Source organism: Populus alba, chromosome 2 (assembly GCF_005239225.2).
Source record: "Populus alba chromosome 2, ASM523922v2, whole genome shotgun sequence".
In the NCBI taxonomy this organism is placed as follows: Eukaryota; Viridiplantae; Streptophyta; class Magnoliopsida; order Malpighiales; family Salicaceae; genus Populus; species Populus alba.
The window spans coordinates 15,338,037-15,362,247 of NC_133285.1; the positions used below are offsets into that span (position 1 = coordinate 15,338,037).

At 33.9% G+C, this 24,211-nt stretch overlaps 4 protein-coding genes across 8 annotated transcripts; 2 read left to right on the forward strand and 2 right to left on the reverse strand.

Moving 5' to 3' along the window:
- Window positions 1-2,538: 2,538 nt before the first annotated feature.
- Window positions 2,539-6,070, forward strand: LOC118049881 (uncharacterized). 2 transcript variants are annotated; one of them, XM_035060035.2, is made up of 5 exons: window positions 2,539-2,744; window positions 3,672-3,741; window positions 3,866-3,963; window positions 4,651-4,967; window positions 5,388-6,070. In XM_035060035.2, the coding sequence occupies exons 2-5, from the start codon at window positions 3,733-3,735 to the stop codon at window positions 5,822-5,824; spliced, it is 861 nt and encodes a 286-aa protein (XP_034915926.1). In that variant the 5' UTR covers window positions 2,539-2,744; window positions 3,672-3,732; the 3' UTR covers window positions 5,825-6,070. The 2 variants fall into 2 exon arrangements, with proteins under 2 accessions (XP_034915926.1, XP_034915927.1); XM_035060036.1 differs by lacking the exon at window positions 2,539-2,744 and adding an exon at window positions 3,087-3,111.
- Window positions 6,071-6,700: 630 nt separating this feature from the next.
- LOC118049880 (probable serine/threonine-protein kinase PBL26) lies at window positions 6,701-9,295 on the reverse strand. The gene is made up of 5 exons (XM_035060034.2): window positions 8,762-9,295; window positions 8,380-8,594; window positions 8,095-8,284; window positions 7,621-8,012; window positions 6,701-7,504 (listed from the first exon to the last, which is right to left on the reverse strand). The coding sequence occupies exons 1-5, from the start codon at window positions 8,889-8,891 to the stop codon at window positions 7,151-7,153; spliced, it is 1,281 nt and encodes a 426-aa protein (XP_034915925.1). The 5' UTR covers window positions 8,892-9,295; the 3' UTR covers window positions 6,701-7,150.
- Window positions 9,296-14,118: 4,823 nt separating this feature from the next.
- On the forward strand, window positions 14,119-14,721 carry LOC118049879 (basic blue protein). Its single transcript, XM_035060033.2, has 2 exons — window positions 14,119-14,348; window positions 14,445-14,721. The coding sequence occupies exons 1-2, from the start codon at window positions 14,159-14,161 to the stop codon at window positions 14,645-14,647; spliced, it is 393 nt and encodes a 130-aa protein (XP_034915924.1). The 5' UTR covers window positions 14,119-14,158; the 3' UTR covers window positions 14,648-14,721.
- Window positions 14,722-15,563: 842 nt separating this feature from the next.
- LOC118049878 (uncharacterized) lies at window positions 15,564-23,771 on the reverse strand. Of its 4 annotated transcripts, none has more exons than XM_035060031.2 (15): window positions 23,670-23,771; window positions 23,120-23,251; window positions 22,276-22,339; window positions 21,895-21,988; window positions 21,266-21,415; window positions 20,704-20,804; window positions 19,968-20,081; window positions 19,165-19,388; window positions 18,502-18,560; window positions 18,232-18,417; window positions 18,021-18,144; window positions 17,750-17,796; window positions 16,559-16,704; window positions 16,268-16,432; window positions 15,564-16,129 (listed from the first exon to the last, which is right to left on the reverse strand). In XM_035060031.2, the coding sequence occupies exons 3-15, from the start codon at window positions 22,312-22,314 to the stop codon at window positions 15,830-15,832; spliced, it is 1,749 nt and encodes a 582-aa protein (XP_034915922.1). In that variant the 5' UTR covers window positions 22,315-22,339; window positions 23,120-23,251; window positions 23,670-23,771; the 3' UTR covers window positions 15,564-15,829. The 4 variants fall into 4 exon arrangements, with proteins under 4 accessions (XP_034915922.1, XP_034915918.1, XP_034915921.1 ...); XM_035060027.2 differs by having other exon boundaries at window positions 21,895-21,991; XM_035060030.2 differs by having other exon boundaries at window positions 22,276-22,343.
- Between the last annotated feature and the right edge of the window lie 440 nt (window positions 23,772-24,211).

The following is a 24,211-nucleotide window of genomic DNA, read 5'->3' on the forward strand; positions in this document are numbered from 1 at the left end:
TTTATCTTACATTTTTAAAAACATAGTTCAGATCGCGGTGGAGCGCGGACAAATAAACTAGTAAACACTAAAAAAAGTACAAAGCTTAAAAAAAGTGACCTAAACATATGACATGATAAAAACTAAAATGATCACAAAAAGAGATTTGTGATGACCATGATTTTTAAACCTCCAAACTCGGCCCGGTGGTCGACCCGTCTCATGATCTGAGTCACGAGTTTGATTAAGATCAGCTCCAAGTTATTTTATAAATCAAAATAACATCATTTTTGTTTTAAAAAACAAATAGTTAACATGTTGCAACTATGATTTTTGACCGGGTCACTTGATTTTTTTTATTTTTCTTATTTTTTTCTTAAACCCCACTTGATTTTGGTTCTGAATCAACCAAGTCCCGAGTCGACCCACCAAACCAAGTAAGATTTAAAAACTATAATGTCAACAAAAAAACAAACACCTATAAAACAAAGACATAATTAAAACATAAACATAACTTGATAATTATAGTGACTGGATAAGGTGGTCGCAGGCAAATAAAAGCAAGCACAAAACAAATAATTACAGTCCTCTTTACTTCTTTGGTCTGGGGCGGACCCGACCCAGACATCAGGGCTGGGCTAGAACCAACCTGACCCAGAAAAGGAAGGGGGGATTATTTTCCCCTTTCCGTCCTCATGCATGCATAACGAATATTGTTCTGCATGCAGGAGAAGAAGCCGGAGGGGAAAGAAAAGTTACTTGGCGTGGAGGAGGAGGTGCCCTTGCTGGCCTGGTTGAGGACGCCGGCTTTACTAGCGGTGTTGCGGTGTGACTGGTGGCAAAGAGAAAGGAGAGTGAAGATGGCATACCTTTAGGGAGGTTAGTTTTTGGCTGTCTTTGGACCCAGATTTCTCCTTTATTGGAGCATGAAAATCACATATATTTATAGGTTATGGAAGAGGAACACTTTGTCACTTCTAGTGCCAAATGTCAACCCTTGGTTCGACCCAAAAGCAGTCCAACCATTGCTTCAAAGAAGCAATTATGAATTGCCAATTTTGTGCAGGAAAATAGCTGATCGAGTTGGCTACTTTGGGGAGATGCCGCTACCTCGATAAGCTTGAACGGTTTATACTAGCATGTAGTAAGGTATCACATGATCATTTTCGTGCAGGCTTCATTTAATATGGGTAGGAAACGAGGCATCAAATGCCTTGGGAAGGAGGCCCCTTGGGTAGCCTCGCTAGAGAAGAAGATGAATAATAACTTTTCTGTCAATTACGCAAAAATCCTTTAATTTGTGACTTATCTCTAATTACACCTCTGATTGGCTTCATACTTTTAATTCTGTTCAATTTCACCCATGAAGAACTTCAATTCAAGCCTTAGATTTCAGCGCCCATTTTCCTTTTGGTCATTGGTTTTGGATTTATTCAATTTGACTCTTAATCGATCAATAAACTTTTAATTTCTTCAATTTAACCCCTGATTTGGTCAATTTCAGTCTCTCTATTTACGTGCCTTTTCCAGTTTGTTCCTTGGATTTGGATTTCTTCAATCAAGTCCTTAATTGGCCATAAAACTTCAATATTTATGCAATTAAGCTCTTGATTTGACCAAATAAACTTTTAAAAATTCTAATTTAACCCCATAACTTTAATTTCTTCAAATTAAAGCCTAAATTGACTTAAAAATCAATTTTTCTTGCAATCAAACCGTTCATACATTCAATTAAATCTCTAATTACATTTAATTGAGTCTATAAATATTAGTTTTGGACCTTTCTTTTTTAAATTGAATTTTTTTTGTCAACATGACTCTGCATATATAAAAAATATACTGTTAAAATTTAATCTTTTAATTTTTGAGCCTCCTCAACCAATTTCTAACCATTTTCTAGGTGCTCTAACATCTTTTTCTCACTGTTATTATTTTTTGAATTTTTTTTGTTTTTAGTTTGAATATTTTTTTTTTTAATTTTTGGAAGAGAAAATGTGAATTTGGGGAATAACCAAAAAATAGATTATGACACAAACTATAGATGTTTTTCAATTTCACCCCTCATGATTTTTTTATCTAACAAATTTGTTTTGTATTTTGTTAGTTACTATTTATTTTGTTTGAAATATATATTTTTTCAAATCTCATCATCCTTGTGCTTTTTTTTTCTTATGAAGTTTTATCCCTATTCTTTTTGTTATTGTTTTTTTTTCTTTGCAAGCCTTTTTATTAATATTTTTTTAGAATTTTATCCTACAAAATTCAATATTAAAAATAAAAATAAAAATAAAAATCTAGTTTGATTAACCTAATATTTTATGATTTCTTTGTTATTTTTCATTTAAATTAAATAAAACCCTTATGCGGATTTTATAAAGTTTATACCTAAAAAATACATTTCACTATTTTTTTTTAATTGAAATTTTTTTAGCATTGATAAAAAAAACTTTCTTCTAAAGTAAAAATGCTACACAGATCATCGTTCCATATGTCAACTTCTAGTGTTTGAATTAGATTTTTCATTTCATTTCGTTCTTAAAAAAAAAAACGTGAGGAGGAATAAACGAACCACCGATCCAATCCACGTGTCGAGCAAGAATTGGCTAGTGAGTTCTAGAAACTCATAGAAGAAGAAGATGTAAGGAGAGGAAAGTTCTCGATTCGGAGGTCAATTGTATGGTATAAATTCCTCCCCCTGCCTTTCCTTGTATGCATCGTTGAGGCCAGGCAGAGAGACTTTTCCTTAAAGTCGTACCTTTCATCAGGTAATCCTTTGGTCCTTTCTCTCCTCTCTCGTCTCCATTTTTCCTTGATTTATTTTGTTTCTTCTTTTAAGACTTGAATCTTAGGTTTAATTGTACGTAGATGCGTTTCTCTCCGTTTTCTTTGGCTCTTAGATTTTTATTTTTAGTTATTCAATTTTTTCTTGTAGATCTGTGTAATTTTGAAGTGCTGCTGTTTAATCTTTTGTTCTAAATGACGATACGATTTTCTGTGTTTTTGTTTTCAATTTTTATTTCATTAATGAAATGAATTTAGGGTTATACTTTTATTTTTCTTCTTGTAAACTCTAGAATGTAGCATTGTGGGAGCTGGGAAGTCCTCGTGCACTCGTGTTCGAGAAATTATTAGGTATACTGGGAGTTTAGGCTCTGTTTGCTTCTACGTTGCGGTGACGTTGTGTTTTTTCCACCACAGATTTGAAAGTATTTAATAGATAACATAATTTTGCTTTTAGAAACTCAGTGAGGAAAAGTTATAATTTGAAGTTTTTTTAAAAAGTTATAACCGTAATATCATAATGTCAATCATATACAAAAGAGCCGTTTGAAATTGTGTTTCAAATAGTATTTCTATAAAAATTGATTTTTTTTTGTTATAAAATTAATTTATTTTTATATTTTTGGATTTTGAAGTGATGATATTAAAATTAAATTTTAAAAAATAAAAAAATATTTGATGTATTTATGACCAAAAAAATATTTTTAAAAACAATCACTATCATATTCTCAAATACTCTCAAGAATTCATGGCCCCATCGTCATTTGAGAGTATCGGGTGCAACTTTGGATATACCGAAGAATTCTGACTTTTCAAGTTATACCTTGGATTTTTTGTAAATTGCTATTGCTAATTTTGTATCATAATGGTTTTAAATGAATGCTTGTGCTGTTGGATTGTGACTGGAACAGATTATCATTCATTGGTTGACAGAATTTTTTGCTACTTATAGTCGGTGAAATATTGTGAGAGATGGCTGAGGTAAGATTTTGTCTGTCATGCTCTTTGTTTTTCATTGCATGTTGTATTAGAGGTATGCATGTGAGTTGTGGCAGTGGCTTTTTACATTGGTTATTGAGTCAGAACTTTGATTTACTGATGGTAGGAGGGTTACAAGGTTACCTTGAATGTGTATGATCTCAGCCAAGGATTGGCACGGCAACTCTCGACAGCGTTTTTGGGGAAGGCCATTGATGGAATCTGGTAAGTTTCTCGAATGAGAATGATGTGTTGAAGATCTCGGATGCTTGAAATAACCTACCTTCTCTGCAGTGAGCATGTATCTTGTACTTACTTTAAATATAAAGTAGAATGCGAGTAGTGTAATTGGAATTTGAGTTAACCTCATTCTACGATACAAATGTTGAGGTGGATAAGTGAAGACTAACAGTTTTGGTGGGTATTTGTGCTCTTTTCCCCCCCTATGGAATAATTTAATTTTAACAGTTTAGAAGTGAATTATGTGCATGCATCCTGAGCCCACTTCCCCATTAATGGGTGGGGCCTAAGTCGCTTATTCAATTCATTTTTTAAATGGGCATTTATTTTCAATATATATATAGATGGAGAAGGTTTTGTTCTATCATTGGCATCTTCTGCCCTTAATCATTGATGACGTACCCAATTTAGCTGTATTTATATTTTAAAACTGTTTTGAGATATGAAGTAAATATGAACTTATTTTTTTCTGGAATTCTACTATGTTTTTTTGGAATTCATTCTTTGATAACTTGTAAACAACATTTGGTACATTGTGCAGTCTATTATGCAGGGATGTAAAATGATCCTGAACTTCATTTTATTAAAGCCTTGCATGAGTTGTTATGAACCTTCAAGCTTTAGTGTTATGTGGCTTTGTATCTGACTTTATTGTTTTGTATATCATCACAGGCACACAGGAGTTGTGGTGTACGGTAATGAATACTTCTTTGGGGGAGGTATACAACATTTGCCTTCTGGAACAACTCCATATGGAACGCCAATTAAAGTAGTTGATTTGGGTATCACACATGTACCCCAGGATGTATTCGAAGAGTATTTGCAGGAAATTAGTTCCCGTTACTCTGCTGAGACTTATAGTTTACTTACTCACAACTGCAACAACTTCAGCAATGAGGTTGCCCAGTTTTTGGTGGGTGTGACTATTCCAGAATATATTATTCAGCTACCCAATGAAGTCATGAACAGTCCAATGGGTGCGCTTATAAGTGAGTTGATCTAACTTAGTCTTGATTATGCAAGTCATTTACTTTCCTTCTGTTGAATCGAAATACAGATATGTTGAGAGAGAGTTGTTCAATGAATTACCCTGATTCCTTTTCCTTTCCCGTTTTTTGGGTTTTGTTTTGAATTTTGAATGAACTAGCACGGGTCCATAGATGCTCTTTAACCCCTTTTCTTATTCGCTAGGAGAAAAACCTTCTTTTGGGTTCTATTAGCTGTAAATGATTTTCTTTCAGAGAACTTAGTAATGTGTTATGAAGTCTCAAATATCATGGTGGGATAGTGGATTCATACTAGATTTTGTCTGCTGACTAGGCTCATGCTAGTGGATAGCGATTGCGCATGCAACTTAACTGCTCGTGGCAGCTAACTCTTAACATACCATGCTTATTTTTATGTTGTAGTGCCCATGATACAAAATCTGGAGTCAACACTGAGAGCAGGGGCTGTCCCGCAAGTTCCACAATTCAGGCCTCCTTCAATGGCGCAGTCTTCACAGACTGCAACAGTAACTGTTGATAAATCCACGGCCAGTGGTCCTAGCCCTTCCACAAAAGTAATCGTTAAAGAGGCTGATGTTAAAGTCAAATCTGATGATGCCAAACCAAACGAGCCTAGGACATTGGACACAGTCAAATCTGCAGAAGCCAAGGGGAAGACTACAGTCAATGGAGTAGATCCTCTTGGGGATGCACGGAACAAAGTACAGGAGGAGATCGGCCGTGAATTTGCTGCGATCATGGCTACCGGCACGTTTCGTGCAAGCGAGGCAGCAGCTTTAGCTACCAAGAGAGTAATGCAAAGATATGGTCATCTAAATGCTGCAATGCCACAAAGCTAGAAATTGTGTAAGGGGATAATTTTAAGTGGCGTGGTAGCTGTCATATGTTATAAGTCGCCAGCACAATGATAACCTGCTGATCAGATCTCATCTTTTGTGTAAGCAGATACTGTTAGGCCTGCACCTGATTGGAGGCCCGGATCTGTTTTCCTAGTCAATATTTGTGGCTAAAACAAACATGGCACATTGCCTGAACTTAACCATTGGATAATCTTTCTGCTGGTCAATATTTTTTACTTTTTTCAATCATTGGCTTGGTTGGACGTCACCTGAATGTGACGGGTGCTGGTGTTTGTGGCCATTGCCAATGCGCTCGATGCTCAGGTGTTTGGTTGTGTAAACTGTTCCGTAGCGTCCGATTTGGCTCTAGGCTTAAGCTTGCTTTCAAATTGAAGTTGATGGGAGTTGATAGGATAAAATCTCGTCGATTTGATGAAACAACTTCAGATCATCTAAGTAGAATTTGATTGCTTTCGACTTTTTGTTTTTGAGAGTTTAAAACAAAATCAGGTTGGGGGAAATATTTTTGTGCTAGTATATATATTGTTAGTCTGAGCTCACAGTGAATAAATTTTTAACCATAAATCTTGAAACCTTATTTGTCTACTTTGAGGTAAAAACTCGGCTAAGCTTTTGTTTTTTTTTTTTAAAAAAATTATTAAAATAATAACAATCTCAGTCGCTCACACATTACATTGAGTTTAATAATAATATATTTTTTTAAAAATAATTTTATATAATAAATAAATAAAAATAAATGATGAGGTTTAAAAACAAACTAATATTAAAAGATAAAAAAAAGAAGAAGCTAAAACTGTAATTCCATCTTTAAATCTCTTACACCAAATTCAAAACAAGTCAGCAACAGAAGCGGGCAGAAGGCTTGCACTATTATTTGATGAGTTTTCGTCTTTTATTCCCGTGTTTCTGGACAATGATCACCAGAGACCTATACGTCATGCCTGAGGTTGAAGAGAGTAGAAAAATTCTATAGAAGTGTTGATAAAGTATAAAGATCATGACATTATTATTATGCTTGCTCTTGAGATGGAGTGCAGTAACATGATGATACATATTCTTGTATTGCATAACAGACAATAAGGTAGTTTAGTTACTGTCTTGAGATCATAAAAGAGATGGAAATGGCGAGGACATATCTCTGTGTACTTTACGTCAATCAATCATGTTTCCATCTTTTTCGGTAATTGTTCTTTCTGTCCCGAACACTAATCAAACACAAACGAAAGAATAAAAGAATTAATGTCTTTTGAGTGTGAGAGAGAGATGGGGGCATGAAGGAAACAACCATATTGATGCATACAAAATCTAAACGGAAAACGCAGAAGCTCTTGGACTCTGCGACTTCATACGCCTTGAATTTGATCCCCATTCCATGGCTTCTTCCACAGCTAGTTGACGTTCTTTTGCACTGTCAAGGGTTTCCATGGTTGGCGGGGAAGGAAAGGAAGCAGCTGGTTCTGCTCCTTCTTCTAGACCATCTCCAAGCAAACTAAGCGCAGAGACCACATCACTGATCAATGGACGAACCAATGGTTCCTCCTGGAGACACATGGCTGCAACTGCAACTGCTTGATTTAAGCCTCGAACAGGAAAATCTCCCTGTAGAAGTGGATCGGCTAGTTCCGGGTATCTTCTTGGTTCCTTGAATACTGGTTGTGCCTGTGACAACGTTTTAGAAGCGAACATGTTGGCACACTTGACCCCCTTTCGAGATTACATGTTTAAGTTACTAGACTGACAGATTAAGAAGAGGAAAGGAGAGTTAGATTAGTTACCCAAGCAACTAGATTTTGCTCATTGTTTTGTCTTGTCGTGTCAATGACTCTCTTTCCAGTGATTAACTCCAGAAAAACAACTCCAAAACTGTACACATCTGACTTGACTGTAATCTGGCCAGTTATTTGATACTCTGGTGCACAATAACCGTATGTTCCCATCACCCTTGAAGATACATGTAACTTTTCCCCAACAGGTCCAAGCTTTGCTAGCCCGAAATCAGAGAGCTTGGCATTAAAGAATTTGTCCAGCAAGATGTTTGATGATTTCAAATCACGATATATAACTGGGGGAGTGGCCTTATCGTGCAAGTATTCTAAACCTTTTGCAGCTCCTAATGCTATTTTCATTCTTGAGAACCAATCTAATGGCTTTTGCTCAGGTGTAAGATCTGAAAATTGTACATATATATCCAAATAGTTATAGCATTCCATGATGCAGAAAGAAACATGAACAAAAACTAGCTAGTGTACCTAGTAGATGGTCTTCAAGAGATCCCTTTGGCATGTACTCATACACCAGAAGTCTTTGATCCCCGTCTGCGCAGTATCCGACGAGATTTACCAGATTCTGATGGTGCAATAGACTCAACATTAACACCTCAACAATAAACTCTCTGTTCCCTTGCAAACCATTCCTATCAAGTTGCTTCACAGCCACAACCTGCATAAAATAAACTGTCCCTCGAATCACTATTTATATTTGAAGCTAGCTAGAGAGCGTGCTGAGCTGACATCAATGGAAAAAAAACAACATACCTGGCCACCTTTGTCAAGTTTTCCCTTGTAAACTCTACCAAATCCGCCCTCACCAATCAGACATTCCCGTCGGAAATTCTTCGTAGCCATGGCCAGCTCACGGAAAGTGAAGGTTTGTGCTGCAATGACATTACTGCTACCGTTGGCAGCTTCTTTATGATCGCGAGCATCCTTGTTGTCATTAGATTCAGGTCGGGGTCTTGGCTTGCAATTCTCTGTTCAAGATATTAGAATTAGAGCTTTCGAAGGTCTATATAATTGATTAATTCTTTCCAAAAGATAATTGATTCCATTGAACTTGACATGATCAAACACTCGTCCTAAAATCCCATGATGTTTCAATATATAACGCATGTAGAGAGAGTTGTCCAAAAGAACCTACCCGGTTGTGGTGCCATATTATTGTGATCGTTCCGAGGAGGATAGGCAGGTGGCTGAGCTGATCTTCTTGAACCATTTCTCCTCCTATCTACATTACTCTCATTAGATGAAAAACAACAAAAGCAACCCATGTTTCAAAGCCAAATATGTCCTAAATTTATCAGCTTGAGCTCCAAGAAATATTTATGGTGGGCAATCACGTCGTCTCAAACTCTAAAGATATCAAAATTTTTTAATGGAGATAATCCTCACAAGAATTCATAATCCATAAGACTCGATCAAGAAACCAAATTAACACCAAATTCTCAAAGAATATATACAATTAATTAACGCTGTTGTTTGATACACGATATCGAACATCATGGTATTTCAAGGATGTTGGGTGGTTAAAAACTCCAAACTTGATAACTAAACCTAGGTAGCTACAACCTAAAATTCAAAGATAAGAAAAATTTACCAAACATAAATGAAAATCCAAAGAGACAAGCCAGGTAATAGAAAATGACTTGGTTTTTTTTGGTGCCTCCGAGGAAAATGGATGAATGATAGGTTTTGAAAGGTTTTTGTCCGTGCGTGGAGGGGAATGAGCTGCCCTGTGAAGATTCTAGAAACCGTTGAAGTGGGATAGTTGTAAATTCATTGGTTATGAAACCTGGCTTGGTTTGGTGGATTGCCCATCAACCCAACTTTTTAATTAAATCAAGTTTTTTTTTTTTTTGATTAACGTGGGTGTTCGGGCCAGCTTGCGTGCACCACGACTAATCCCACGGCTCACTGAAGATCCTGCAAGCCCAGTGATCAAGTAAGACACCGCGGGGGTAACAAACATACCGCACAGGAAAGACCCAATAGAGACAAGAAGGGAACAAACTCTTCAGCCCCATTCCTACTAGGACTCGAACCGAAGTTCGAAGGAAGGAGAACTGCCCCAACAACCACTGAGCCAACAACATGTTGGTAAATCAAGTTTTTTTTAAACCATTATATAGTTGACTTGGTAGTTATACCTATAACCCAAACGATCCAATCAACTTTTTTTGCCCAAAATAATGTTGTTTATGTGTTTTTATTTTTTTAAAAAAAATTGTCATGCGTCCAACCTATGACCTATGCCTAGGATGGTTCGACTGTGCATATTAGGTTTTATATAATAGTGAATTGAATTTAAATAAAAATAAATAAATTTATAGACAGAAGAGGCTAACTAGATAAATATTAGATCATTGTTTGTGCCATGTTAGGGGTCGAATTAATTTTTTATTGATGTAAAAAATATCTAGATGCTATTAATATGCTTTTTAAGGATTTTTTTTAACTATTGACTTGATATAATATCGTCAACTCATTAGATCCAAAGATCATTTAGACAACAAATAAAAATGTAATTTGACTATAAAATTTTAAAACATTGAAATAATAATATATTAGATTGACTCAGATCAACTTGAGTTAACTGGTCAAATCTACTACCCAGATCATGAGACCTTGATAACTCTGTAAAAAAAACAATTTTTTTTAAAAACAAATCAAAATAAATTATGAAATTCAATTCACAATCAGCACAATATTGAAGGATAAAATTTTAAAAATAATTATGAAGGTTAATTCGTAAAACTTGCGACTCAGATAATGAAACATTGATAACTTTATAAAAAACATAAAAAAAATTTATGAAGTCAATCAACTTAGTATTGAAAGATAAGTCGAGAGAAAATTTAATTAAAAAAATTATTCAAGTTAACACGACTAACTTGCAAAATTCTCGATTCAAAATATGAAATTATGGTAACACCATAGAAAATAAATCAAAATAAATTATGAAATCTGATACCCAATAAATCTAATATAAAAAAAAGTTTAAAATTAAAAAATATATAAAAAATCCTAAATTTGTTTAAGAATCATAAGTGCAAAAAACGTTAGCATTTCAGTGATGGCAGCCAACGCAGAGTTAGGCACACACATTATTATTAACATATACTGAAATTATTTGCATTTCACTGTTAACATTATTATTATTATAATGTGTGTGCCTAACTGTGCGGTGGCTGCCATGTTAAACAAACCTTAAGACATTAGCTGGCCATGGCCAGGCGATTTCTTGAGGAAAAAAGAAGAAGGGATCCCCATGCTCATGAATTGGCATGGCCTGCCCCCGTCTACTTGTGTATTCTACGTGCATCGAACTATGTAGAGCATCATTACAAGAGGGGTCAATATTAATTATAATAAAATTGATCATTAAAAACTATAATATAAGTTTTGGAGTGAAATTTTAACATTTTAAAATAAAAACAGAAAATATACAAAGACATATCCTATTGGTATAAACACTCGGACTCAAGATAGTAACTACATGTTATTTTAATATTGATATCATAAAAATTAGTCTTACAACAAAGACAAGGTTTTCAGTCTAATCATCTAAATATAGATAAATACTATGCAAATATAGATGCATGAAAAATTAATAATATAAAATGAGTATATCTATAAAACGAAGAAACTCTAAGAGATACAACTTAACTGATGAGGTTTTAGATTTGCTTTCTAGAGATCACCAGTTCGAGTTTCATAAACTTCAGGGCTACTGAAGGCCTATATGATCATTAATTTCAGGGTCCGTAGAAATTAGTCGAAGTACGCGCAAGCTAACCCGAACACCCACGTTAATAAAAAATATATAAAAAAAGTGTACATAAACATTAAATCATCATCCAATATATATATATATATATATTGCTCTCAACGAATCAACTTTAGCTTATAATTTTCCTTTTTCCTTTTTATAAATATTATAAAGATATATTTGGTATCATGTATCGTGATAAAATATGAATGTAATGGAATGAAATCATACGTTATATCCCTTTGTTTTGATTGCAAAACTATTACTAAACTAATGGAGTTTTTGACAAATTTTTATTTTAGCTCCTATAATTTTTTTAAAAATTATTCAGTTTGTTCAGTTTACTTTCATTTACAAATTGGTCATCCTTATAGGAAAGACTTTTGTTATTTTATTTTATGCAAATCACACTTATATCCTTGTGATGACAAATATTTTTCCATAAAGTCTATACACGGTTATTCTTTATCATGTAATAGTTCATAATAGAGACCTTTCATAACTTTTGAGATTTACCCTATATTATTTGGTTAAAAAATCAAAATAAATAATTAAGTCCTAAGATTTTTTTTGCGCGTCACATCAAGATACTGCATAAAAAAAACTACAAAACCCGATCTAATATATATATATATATATATATATATATATATGAGAGAGAGAGAGAAAGATAGTGAAACTAGGGCCCAAGCAACATGATGCAAATTTTATGCTTTCTCATTGCTTCTTTTATATGCTAAATGCAAGGATTTTTTATTATTATTTTTGTCTTGAGAGGAGATTCTCTTCCATCTATTTCCTTCTTTGGTTAGCATGTGAAGACACAGGAAGAAAAGGACGTTGTTGGAATTGGAATCTTGAAATTGTACTTGGTGATTGCAAAATTAAAATACTATGCTACTCTGTCCTTGCTTTGCAATCATGCAATTTCAACCCACATAATAAATAAATAAATATTGCCTTAAAAAAGACAAGTATAAAAGGGATAAAAAATGTTTGGAAGCATAAATAATAACAAAAATATAAAAATAAATATGTTCTTAAAACAGTTTTGAAATAAGTTTTTTATTTTTTTAAAATGAAAGGATAGAATAAACATGACATTTATATTTCAATTATTTCTGTATTTTTTTTGTTTTGAACGAATAACTAAATGCAATTTTATAAATAAAAATTCTGAAAATATTTAGCTTAGAAAGAGTGGAAGGTAACCCATTGATCTTTCCAAATTCTTTTTCACTTGAGGGATGGGATCAAGAAAGCATGTGAAGGATTGTTTTGTTCATGAAGATATGAGTTATTTATGACTGCCAAACACTCCCTTCATTCCTTAATGCATTACTTTCCAAATATAAGTAATAATTATATATTTTCACTTACTTTTCCCCCTTACTTTTTACCATTTTCAAAGTTTATTAAAAAAAAATATAACATTTAGATTATAGAATAATATAAATATAATTTTGGAAAAACAGAATAATATTTATAAAACAAAAATCAGTAATTGATTGTTTTTTTTTTCTAAAAATCTGAATAAATACAATTAGAACACTAATTAGGAACCAACAGAGAACTAAATAAAAATAATAAATTATTTATTTACCAAACCTTCCTCGACTATGTCTTCACATGACATTGACCCACAAGCTATTAAAGAAATTGGGAAAGGTTCACGGGCATTTGATACCCAAAAACTGAACTTTCTTGCCTTTATGAAGCGTACAGCGAAAGAAAAAATTTGAGTTTTTTTAAGCTCTAATCTTATAATCATTTGGCAGAGTTTTTAAACCCGATCTAGTTGAAGATTCGAGTTTTGAGTTTTGATCAGGTTATTAAATTATCTGAGTTAATTTTAATTTTTTTTTTAAATAAAAAAATTAAAACAACATTGTTTTAGTAAAAAAATAAAAAAACAAAAGTCAACAGTTGCAACTAGGTTTTTGACCTGATTGCCGGGTCAATCCACTGGGTTTTGAATTTCTTTATTTTTTTTTAAAACCTAACCTAATTCCAATCCTGAACGGCAGGATTCTGGGTCGACCTACTAGAACCGATCAGATTTTAAAATTATGTCATAAAGTATAGAGATAATTTTGTTTTTGTAGATTCTGATATTCAATAATTTATCAAATTAATATTAAAAATAACATTCAAACTAGTTAAATTGACCTAATTAATTAAAATCAAATCAAATAAATATTTTAAAGCATATCTAGAAAAATAAAAAGATAACTAAAAAAAATCACTGGTTCAATTTAGGTATGCTTCTAATCATGACTAACAAGATTTTACCCTTTTTAAAAAGTATTGTTAAAAAAATTAATAATAATTAATTCTTGTTATTATTAGTTTTTTTTTCCTTTGTCAAAATTCACCAACGAAATAAGGGCACTTTAGACCTTATTTGTTTTAATGTTTTAAAATATTTAAAAAAAAAATAATTTTTTTTATATTTATATTTACTTTAAATTATTATTTTTTTAATATTTTCAAATCATTTTAATATATTAAAGTTAAAAATATTTTTTAAAAATAAAATAAATAATATTATTTTAATATATTTTTAAATAAAAAACATTTTAAACAACAATCATAACTATACTTCAAAACACTACTCAATCCGATTGAATTTATTTTTTAAAACATAACATAATCAACAGTTCCTGTCCTTTACAGGACAAAACTCTCTATAAAAGTAACTCAAGCATGCACTTCAGGATTCACCCGCGCTCTCTTTCAAGAAGCAATTAATTCTTGGTAATTGCTGAAATGGCTCGCCAGGGAAGATGCAGTGCGATCGGCGTAGTTCTGGCTAGTACTCTTCTTGTCATTCTATCACTCCAATTCAAGATCGCCATCGCCAAGGCATCTACTTTCACCGTCGGTGACACCTCAGGCTGGACTTTCAACATCCAGAGTTGGACAGATGGGAAAAAGTTCAAGGCCGGCGACAGCCTGAGTAAAATGCTGAGAACCATCACATAATAATTATTTATCTTCTATAATTGTTATGGTAACTATATTAACTTCAGTGCTGTGTTTTCTTGATGAACAGTTTTCAACTACGATCCTTCATTGCATGACGTGGCCACTGTAGATGTCGATGGCTACGATGGCTGCACGGTTTCTCCGAGCTCCAACACTTACACAAGTGGAAAAGATACAATCAAGCTGAAGGAGGGACAGAACTATTTTATATGCAGTATCCCCAGTCACTGTGACTGGGGGTTGAAAATTGCAGTCAATGCTTCCGCCTAGATAGAAATTGAATGTTGATGAATAAAAATATTGTGGTGGCTTCAGCTCATTGCAGCGGCGCCCCCTGTTCTTCATCTGAATCTTGAACGTGTAATTTGAGGTGAATTGAGTTGTGATATGATGTGAAGATGCTTTGATGAACATTTGTAGTCGGATCAGAAGGGAAAATAACACATAATACCACCATCACTACATGGAAGCATGTTTTGAATAGTAACAGTAATTTGCAGGTTGCAGCAATGTTCACAGAAATTGATAAATACCTTGTAAAAACTAGCCTTGGTCGGAGAGGGTAAAACCACGTCATATTTATCATTTTTTAAGAAAAATTCAACGTGTTAAAGGTTAGATTTTGATTAGGTCAGGTTCGGTTCAAATTGATCAAATCAGCTGGTCACAAATTGATCAAATCAGCTGGTCAATTAACCGATCAATCAATTTTTTTAACCGACCAATCAACCTGGTTTTTTAACCGACTAATTAATTTTTTTATTATTACTTTTTTTTTCAAGCGAGACCAATTTAAGTCTAAAATCAGCTAGGTTTTAGATTGACATGTTGAGCCAATCCGGGTTTTCTTACAATGATTAATAAGATAAAAGCTTGTTGGTCTTGATCTGGATAATTAACCCGCGTGATCAATAGCTTTTGCTAGCTTTCCAATCTCAATTCTCAATCACAAATTTCCACACAAAAACTGTCCAATTATTTCACATCCTCAATTTTACTACCATGGTCGAGCTCCAAGTAGCCTAGTAAACTCCACTAGTGAGTTTGGCAGAGGATTCCGGGTCAACTCGTAACAGTAGTTTTGAACCCTCTCATATCACAATGTCAAACCAAGCTGCATCAATCGTAACGAATCGACATCAACATTCCATTTGAAACATTATGGTTTGACGAGAAACGATTTCAATTCTACAAGTGTTCACCAAATCCCATCTCTCTTTCTTTTTCTTTCTATTTATGATCTGTTCTTCTCAGTACAACAATCAGATTGAACTTTGAATTCCTATCTATTGATTTTCCTTTTACATTTGAATTTATGACAAAAACACAACGACACAAGGGCATGCCCTGCAATGGAGGATCCCTGCTGAGTGTTAATTTAATTTTTCCTCTTGCCCTCAGGAGGGTCTTGCTGTGACAAGGATATTCGTGTTTTCACAGCAGCAATCATGTCTAGAGAGATACATTGACTTCAATGGCAGAGTCTGTTAAGATGATATCTTTTGAATTATCAGCTTTTGGGTGATCCAGGGTATCCAATTTTATCTTCACATGCAAGGGTTTCACAAAGACGAGGTCTCTCAAATTACAGTTCGATTTTAACAAGAGCTGAATGCATGAATCTTTTTCCAGTCCTTCACCTCTTCCAGGGTTCAAAATATCAGCTATCCTCGCGGCATGTTTCTGCTGTCCACCCTCTTCCAGATCAAGATGCCTTCTTAGTTTTAGATACAGTGCCGCATGTATAATAAGCTGTTATTGCAGATAAAATAAAGATATTATTACTAATTTGAAACAATCAGTCAGCACAAAATAAATAAATAAATAAATAAAATGGAATGAAGAACATGTCGAAAGCAAGCGATCAAGCAAAGGACAAACCAAATATACCTCACTTGTCCCGGGACTAGTGTTGACAGCGCAATCAATATGGAGTCTCTCATCCTGGTAATTGACATCAGAGGTTGCATTATCCTCTTCAGTAGCCATCTCTAATCCAGGTGTTGAAAATGCCAGATTATCCAATTCATCATACCACTGTTGGGAAACACCAGCCTGAATACACCAAAAACTACTGAGGGACTGGAAGTAGAGGGCTACTGCGCCAAAAGATCAAAAGCAAAAGCAAGATATGGAAGGTAACGCAGGAAAAAAAAAAAAAAACGCTCTGCAACTAGGAACCTTCTCTGAGGATCCCACTACATCTTCTGCTCCTAATATTACTGTAGCAGACCCTCTGGCCTGGCGCCATATACATCCTTCTTGTAATGGTTCAACAAGCTCAGTATCCATAGGGATGTCTATATTTAACCTCATGTCAACCCTTCCTGTTACATAAACCAGAAAACAAGCCATGGCAGATTATTTCGTGGTTTGTGGCATGAATATATGAAGGCAGCAACTAGGGATGTAAATCGGTATAGCCCCATGCAAGCAGCCTGCCTGCATGGTTTTCCTATCTTTATATGTTTGAATGAGATCAAGATAGCTGCCTGCACACAGCATAGTTTTTTTGAGCACTAGGTGCAGTCAGGAAAAAAAAAAAACAAAAAACAAAACAAGTCTTCTTGTGATTGAAATATTTGTGGAATGGCAGACACAAAAGCGGCTCAGCTTCTTTGGATTTCAAAGCAAGCAAAGACATGTTTCATTTTTCAGGAGTGCAGAAGTATGCGGAAACAAAAATAAAACTGCCTACATCTTTGTTCCACCAAGATCATGATAAGTCAGTAGCTGAAAATTGAAACCTCAACCTTGCAAGCAGAAATTTATTTGATTTTCAAGTAAAATCAAGGTTGTGTCAAAGTTCGCACATCATCCACAGAGCAGCTGTGGTTATATTATGTGTAATGCATTTCATTAGAAAATTAGTAACAGTTCAACTATCATTTGTATTTTTAGTGTTAAGTTCAAGTTAAGTATTTTTAGTGTTGATGTTTGACACGGAAAGCCAAGATGCCACGTCATTTGAGAACTTTTATTCAACACCAAATTCCTGAAGGAGATGTAGCATGCACAGAAAACTAAATTTTAGTCATGGAAAACTTTATTAACCCAAGATACGATTATAAATGAACATATCTGCCAAAAGATCCTCGCAGTGCACATTGGAGATGGGTGATAAAAGGGAAATTAGGATGGCTTGGCCACATCCAGCATAGGCCAACAGAGGGTCCTTGGTTTGGATAAGTGATGGTTTGACAGGAAGAGGGAAGAGGGGAAGAGGAAGACCAAAAATAGCACAGATGGAAATGGTATCGAAGGATCTAAAATCTCTTGATATTGAGGTGGATATGTTTTAGAGTGATGAATGGTGCAAAAGATTATTTCACATCGTAAACACAGAAATTAATCAAACTAAACAGCAAATACCTGGTAACAAGCTGACGTGCTCAATATGATCGGCCGATGCTCCAGCACTAATCAGCCAAAAACATTGGGCAAAATATCAGTGGGTTGAAACAGGTCTACATGCAACTGGCATGTTGGCCAAAAAGGAACAAATATCACAGCATAAAAAATTTAAAGGAAATTCTCTTCAGCAAACTACTGTCTTAAGGAAAGTGAAGTCACCATTTTTTAAGAAGAATTCGATTTGAATTCAGAAAGAAGCTACCTTGCAGAATACAGTACTCATACTCACACAGAATAAACTCTCTCCACAGGGAATGATAGCCAGAACGGTAATCCAAGAATCCCAAAATTTGATAACTGTAAGTTTGAACAGGCACCGGATTCTCTACTTATTTTAAGAACCCTATGTGCAACTTCAGGAGATTAAGGGAGAAATGAGTAATAAACCAAAACCACAGCAGATGAACATCAAGATGAAGAAAATACAGAATTTGCTCTACCTGTGTCACACAAGACAATGTCATTCTCAAAGGTTGTTAAGTTTGATACGAGAGTAGCATATGGAAATTCCTTCAGGGAACAGTTGACATCAGTCTGCTGTTTCAAGTAATCAATTGGTAGCTGTTTCAAAAGGGATATTTTCCCTGCGATCAACTGTCCACAAGTCTCCAAAATGTTGGGAAATCCTTTACAGAATTTTGATAAGCAAATATTAGACATGAACATCAGAGTATTATGAAAAAATAAAAAAATCTAGAAAAACAACAAACCTTTGATGCATTCTTTCATCTCTCCTGACACTAAATCTATGACCCACAGAGTTTCAAAGCTGAAAATACAAACAAAACTTCATGGCAGACTATAAAGTTTACTTAAACAGAATCAAAATGATCATCTGACATGAAATAGATCCAAACACTAAAGCTTCATATTTCTATTTATGCAAAAACCAAACAGATAGAGAGCCAACTTATAAAGTTGTGAATATTGTTCCCTGCAACAGTGATCCCTGCAACCTTCTAAAATTAGTTTCTATCAAGCACTAAAGTTTGGGAAGGAAGTCTGTGCTATTTGGTTTGATGTGGTGCATCGACGGATTACAATAAATAGGCATGCTTTTGAAAGCATCACACAGTTCCCTTGTAATTGGTCATTACTTGTTTTGCTCAAATTAATTAGAAAACTTCACCACTTAGTTTCACATGTTTGGCAGAAAGAAAATTTTTGCATAGGCAAACAGAAGCATATTCCAAGGAACTACCAGTACATATCAGAGACACATTCCAAAGAAAAGCTTGCAGAAAAAAAAAAAAAAAGCAAAACAAAATTTAAAGCAGACAGAGCAAATAAACTGAAAAAGAATGCAAAAATTTTAAAGAGGCATTTGTTGCTTATTATTAATAAGTAACCATAAGACAAACACCCTTCCTTACCTACGGCTGATGATTAAGAAAGTATTATCCATGGACTTCAACAGGTGCCAAGGGAACACCAGAGGCTGTGAATCAAATTCTTCAGATCTTGCATCGACATTGATTCTAAAACCCAGCTTATCCATAATCCAGGTCCAAATACTATTATTTTTCTTACTTAAGCTTTTTGGATAAACTGTCTCTAAAACCCGACTCTCCAGATCAGCTCTCCTGATGGCATGGTTCTTAACAGATAAGAACCAATTCAATTAAATAATAAGTGAAAAATCTAAAAATAGCATAATTATATGTCAAGCACTTTCTTGATAACATGTTGACAAATTTAGAGTCCATTTATTTTGCGTAAAATATTTTATAGGAAAACGTTTAATAGATTTTCCTGTCTTTATTTCTGGAAAATATTTTCTAGTGTTTGTTCACGTAAAGTATTTTATAGAAAAACTAGTCAATTGGTTCATTTGCTAGAAAACATTTTTAGCTCATGAAATTTGGTAAAATAATTTTCAAATAATAACCCACTTATAATATCATCCAACTATTTCAACCATTATCTAAATCTCACCACCACCACCACCACCACTAACAAACATTTTACATGAAAAACATTTTATAGGAAAAAAAATTTCAAGCCAAACATTGAAAAATATTCTACGCAAAATAAAGGGGACCCTTAATGAGAAGTTATTATCTTTTTAAACCCATGTTGATATTGAAATTCAATATTAATTTAAAAACCTATCCTGAGGGGCACGTCAAACTTCACCATAGCATAAATCATGATTCAAAAGCTTCTGAATGCATACTTCTGAATCTACAATATACAGGCAATCCTCGTCATCATCATAAAAGGAAGCTGCAGGACGTGCTAGCTTGGCAGACTCAAATTCTCCATCCTCAAATCCAGGGCCAGAACCAATCTGGTGTATGAAAAATGTAAGTCTAAATTCAAACTTTATCTTTACATTCATTTGAGCTTTTCACAAATCAAAATGCAACTAAAAAAAAAGGATAAATATGGTGCATTAGAGAAAGATGTGCAAGAAAATCACTAAAACTCTTGAGGTGATATCTATTGAGTTCTGCAATGCCCAAATATCTACAGATGAAACTATTAAACCTTATCACTTGCATGACAGACAAAGAAATGGGTTGAGTTATATATTGCCAGGTTTGGAAACCACTATTTAGGAGTCCGTGCTTGACCATCCTAGGGGATGGCTGATGAATACTATAATTTCCAACCAGTGAATAAATTCAAGTAGAATATCAGTATTCATTCAACAAGATTTGTCAATCAATCAATATTGACAATCAATAAAAATATGTAAAATGGAAACCTCAAGCATTGTACCACTTTCATTTTGCCAGTTAGACAGTTTTCCTCCTAGTAGATTTATGCCATGTGTATCTTTTCCAAGATATTCTTGCCATGTGTACTCTAATTTTCCCTCGTCCAAACAGATAAAATTAGATTTATGGAAATCCATTATTTCACATTGCATCTATTTTTAACTCATTTGATGTAACAGTTATACATACCGAATCCAGAATCTTTCCATTGCCATCAGATAAAATAACACGATGATGATTGCTGTCAGAAAGGAACAGGCGATTGCCACTTTCATCTGCAGAAACACATCCTACAGAAAAACAACATCAATTTTTAGAAAACGATAGTTTATTTTACAAAATCACTTTGATCTTTTTAATTTGTAAACAACTCAACAAATTATCATCAATCTCAATTGTCTTATTATTCAGAATCAGCACCATCTTGATTTGAACAAGTTTAATGGAGCAAATGACAAACATCACTTTTGTTATTTAAACACGTCAAATGTTTCTTGCATCTGAATGTAATAGATTCCATGTCTTCCAACTTATAACACCAATCCCATAAGCACTACTCCACTTAACCCTAGATATATAATCACTAATTTCACAAGGTCAAAGGGCACACACTTAGCTATTTGGGTCTTAAATCTAATTTATTTTCACCTTTTCCTATATATATTTAAGGGTACTTGAGTTATTAGATAAATGGACACCCTAATTAGAAATTGTGTTGAGGAAACAGAAACCATGCTAAGAAATGCTATACCTGGGAAATAAAGAAGTAGGTTCTGGAGAGGAGAACACATATAAGGTTCTTTGATAACGTCAGCTTGTTTCACCCAGGTGGTTTTCAAGTTGGGCCTAGAAATCCCATTGTCAAAGTTCATGTTTTCTTGCACATTTAACTCCTCAATAACTACAAAAAAGGGCATCAAGTAAGTAAATTAACAATCAATTTACTTCTGAAAGCACTCGTGTATAAAAATGCACCCCGTATACTTGTGTTTTTATACCAAACTGCGAAAAGAATATATCACAGCAAGGAATGAAGAAAGAAGAGGAAACAATTAGAGTCAAAACTTCCAACAACAACACCACACTTAACTTCCGTTGAAAAACACTCACTGCAACAATACAAAACAAATCCAAATCCCTTAACATGCACTTCTCACTTGTCATCTTTTTATTCCTAAACCTCATCAGCCATTCACATTTTCTTACCAATTAAATCAAAATCTATACATATCTAATCATATAAAAAAAATTACGCATCTGAAGTGCAGCAGTAACTCTTGGCAGTCAAACAAAATCAGCAACTAAATAAAAATACTTGATTGCAACCATCACCAACAGATTTAAATGATTTCCTATGAATGCTAGAGATTATTTACATACCGGTTCTTTTACCACTGGAGAGGTGAAAATCATTTGATAACCAACGCACCAATCCAGCATGCTCATGCCGCATTAAGCTGGAAACATTTCGTAACTGCTGAAACCACAAAAATAAAAGTAAAAAATTATAAATCATAAGTTAATTAAAAACAGAAAAATCAGAAGGAAAATTCGAGTTTTCCACAAAATAAATACAGAAAATAAAAACTGAATCCTGAATTCAAAAGAGAGAGAGAGAGAGAGAGAGAGAAAGGGAGGATGCATGCAATAAATTTTACACAAAAAAATAATCCAGAAATTCAATTTACGATTATTATTTGAAAATACAAAACATGAAACATTAAGCAAATAATAATAAAGAGATCTGATAAGAATAAATACCTTTTTAGAATGCTTAATTAGATGAGAAGCATACGCCATGACTGCTGCTTCTGCTTCTGGTTGGCTAACTTCAATTGACCAATCAATCAGTCAACTTCTTCAAAGCTCGAAAAGTTTAGGAAAATACATGTTGATTTTTTAGGGTTTTTTATTTTATTATTATGTTTTGGTCAGTTTGGTATGGATGGCTGGCAGAATAGAAATCACACTTGACATTTTTTGTTTTTGAATTTCTTTATTTTTTTTAATTTGTTGTAATAACAAATGAATCATTTTAGTATATCAAAATGCATATATCAGTCCCTCAAATATTGAAACTGATTGAAAGGTTGTTTGAGCAGCGTTGATCATCCTCGATTTAAAGAGATACCTAGGGATGACATTGGGTACCTAATGGCACGTCTCAATGAGCATCACTGCATTTACTGCTGCTGCTGATTCTACTTGTGATTTCATCAGGTAAATGGTTTCTAAATCTTTATCATTTTTGCTTTTTATTCTGTTAATTAATTAGTTACGCGATAATATCATGTTATAATAAAAGAACAATACAAGCATAGCAAAGATTCAAAGCATGGATGAAACACGATCAGCAGAAGCTAAGGCTGATTAAAAGCAAGATGACGAGCAGCTGCAATCATTGATTATGAACAAACCATTATTCCTGGTCATGTATAACAGTCATGGCTTCAAAAAGCTTCTGACATTGTCTCAAGGAGAAGAAGAAAGAGGAAGGTTACATGGGAGAAATTGAATGACGATACTACCAATTTAAATTTAAATATGCAACAATAAAAGATTAACAAATCAACAGAATTCATAGAAAACGTGTATGAATTCTCACAGTTGAATTCTTGAAGAGAAGGAGATGCAACGGGACTTGTTAAAAAGCCTCGGGACTCCTTCGCTAGCTTATTTGTGATTCAAGCCTTCCAAAATTGATTTTCTGCCAACAGCCACGTCGAATAACCTTAAACTGGATATCAAAACAGGGTAAGAAACACTTATCAAGAAACTATTTTTTTATATCAATCACCTGAAACAAAGCACAATGGATATCAAAACCCCACTCTAACAAGCATTTCATCAAACATATCCTCCACATAATCCACTGAGCAATAAGTTAGCGTACCCATTTCACTATTGACACCATATATGAATCTAACAAGACATTCCACAAAGTGTTTCCATACACAAACTACAAATCTAAGTTCAGAGGAATTAGGGAATGAAAATTTCAAATTAGAGAAGGAAAATAAAGAGCAAAACGCATCGTAGTTTTGGGTAATTGAAATAAGAATTCATTTTATTGTCAAATAGGCAATCGCAAACACACAAAAACAAAAGAAAAAAGGGCAGAGAAACAAAGCTAAGAGAAGAGATTAGTTTCCAACCTGGCTGGAAGGAATGCAGGTGCTACAATGGACTTTCCCACTCAATTTCAAAAATCGAGACGAGAGAGTAAGACACGGTCTGACAGCCGGCTGAAGAGGGGGAAGGGCGAAGGAGAAACCCTAAGCTTTCTATATATATCCTGTGGCATAAATGTAATTGTTTCAAACTTTAACGATATTACTAAATTTTAGGTCAGGAATAGCAATAATACAATTACAATTAAAAAACAAAATACATGGTAAAAATATTGTTTCTCAACACACAACGTGGACGGGAATAATATTTTTATTATTTTATCCTTAAAAAAATTCATAAGTTAATGGCCGAGAGTGGAATAGCCTTCGTTATAAGATCATTTTAATATTTTAAAAGGTTTATATATATATATATATTCATATAAAACACTGAGAAAAATAACTCTTATATCTTTAGTAAGGAAGGATGTTTTTGTCGTTTTATTTTGGAGGCACAGTTTAAACGCCTAATTAGTCCAAATTGTTGGTTTAAGGGTATTTTCTTTATTAAGCTATTGATATTTCAT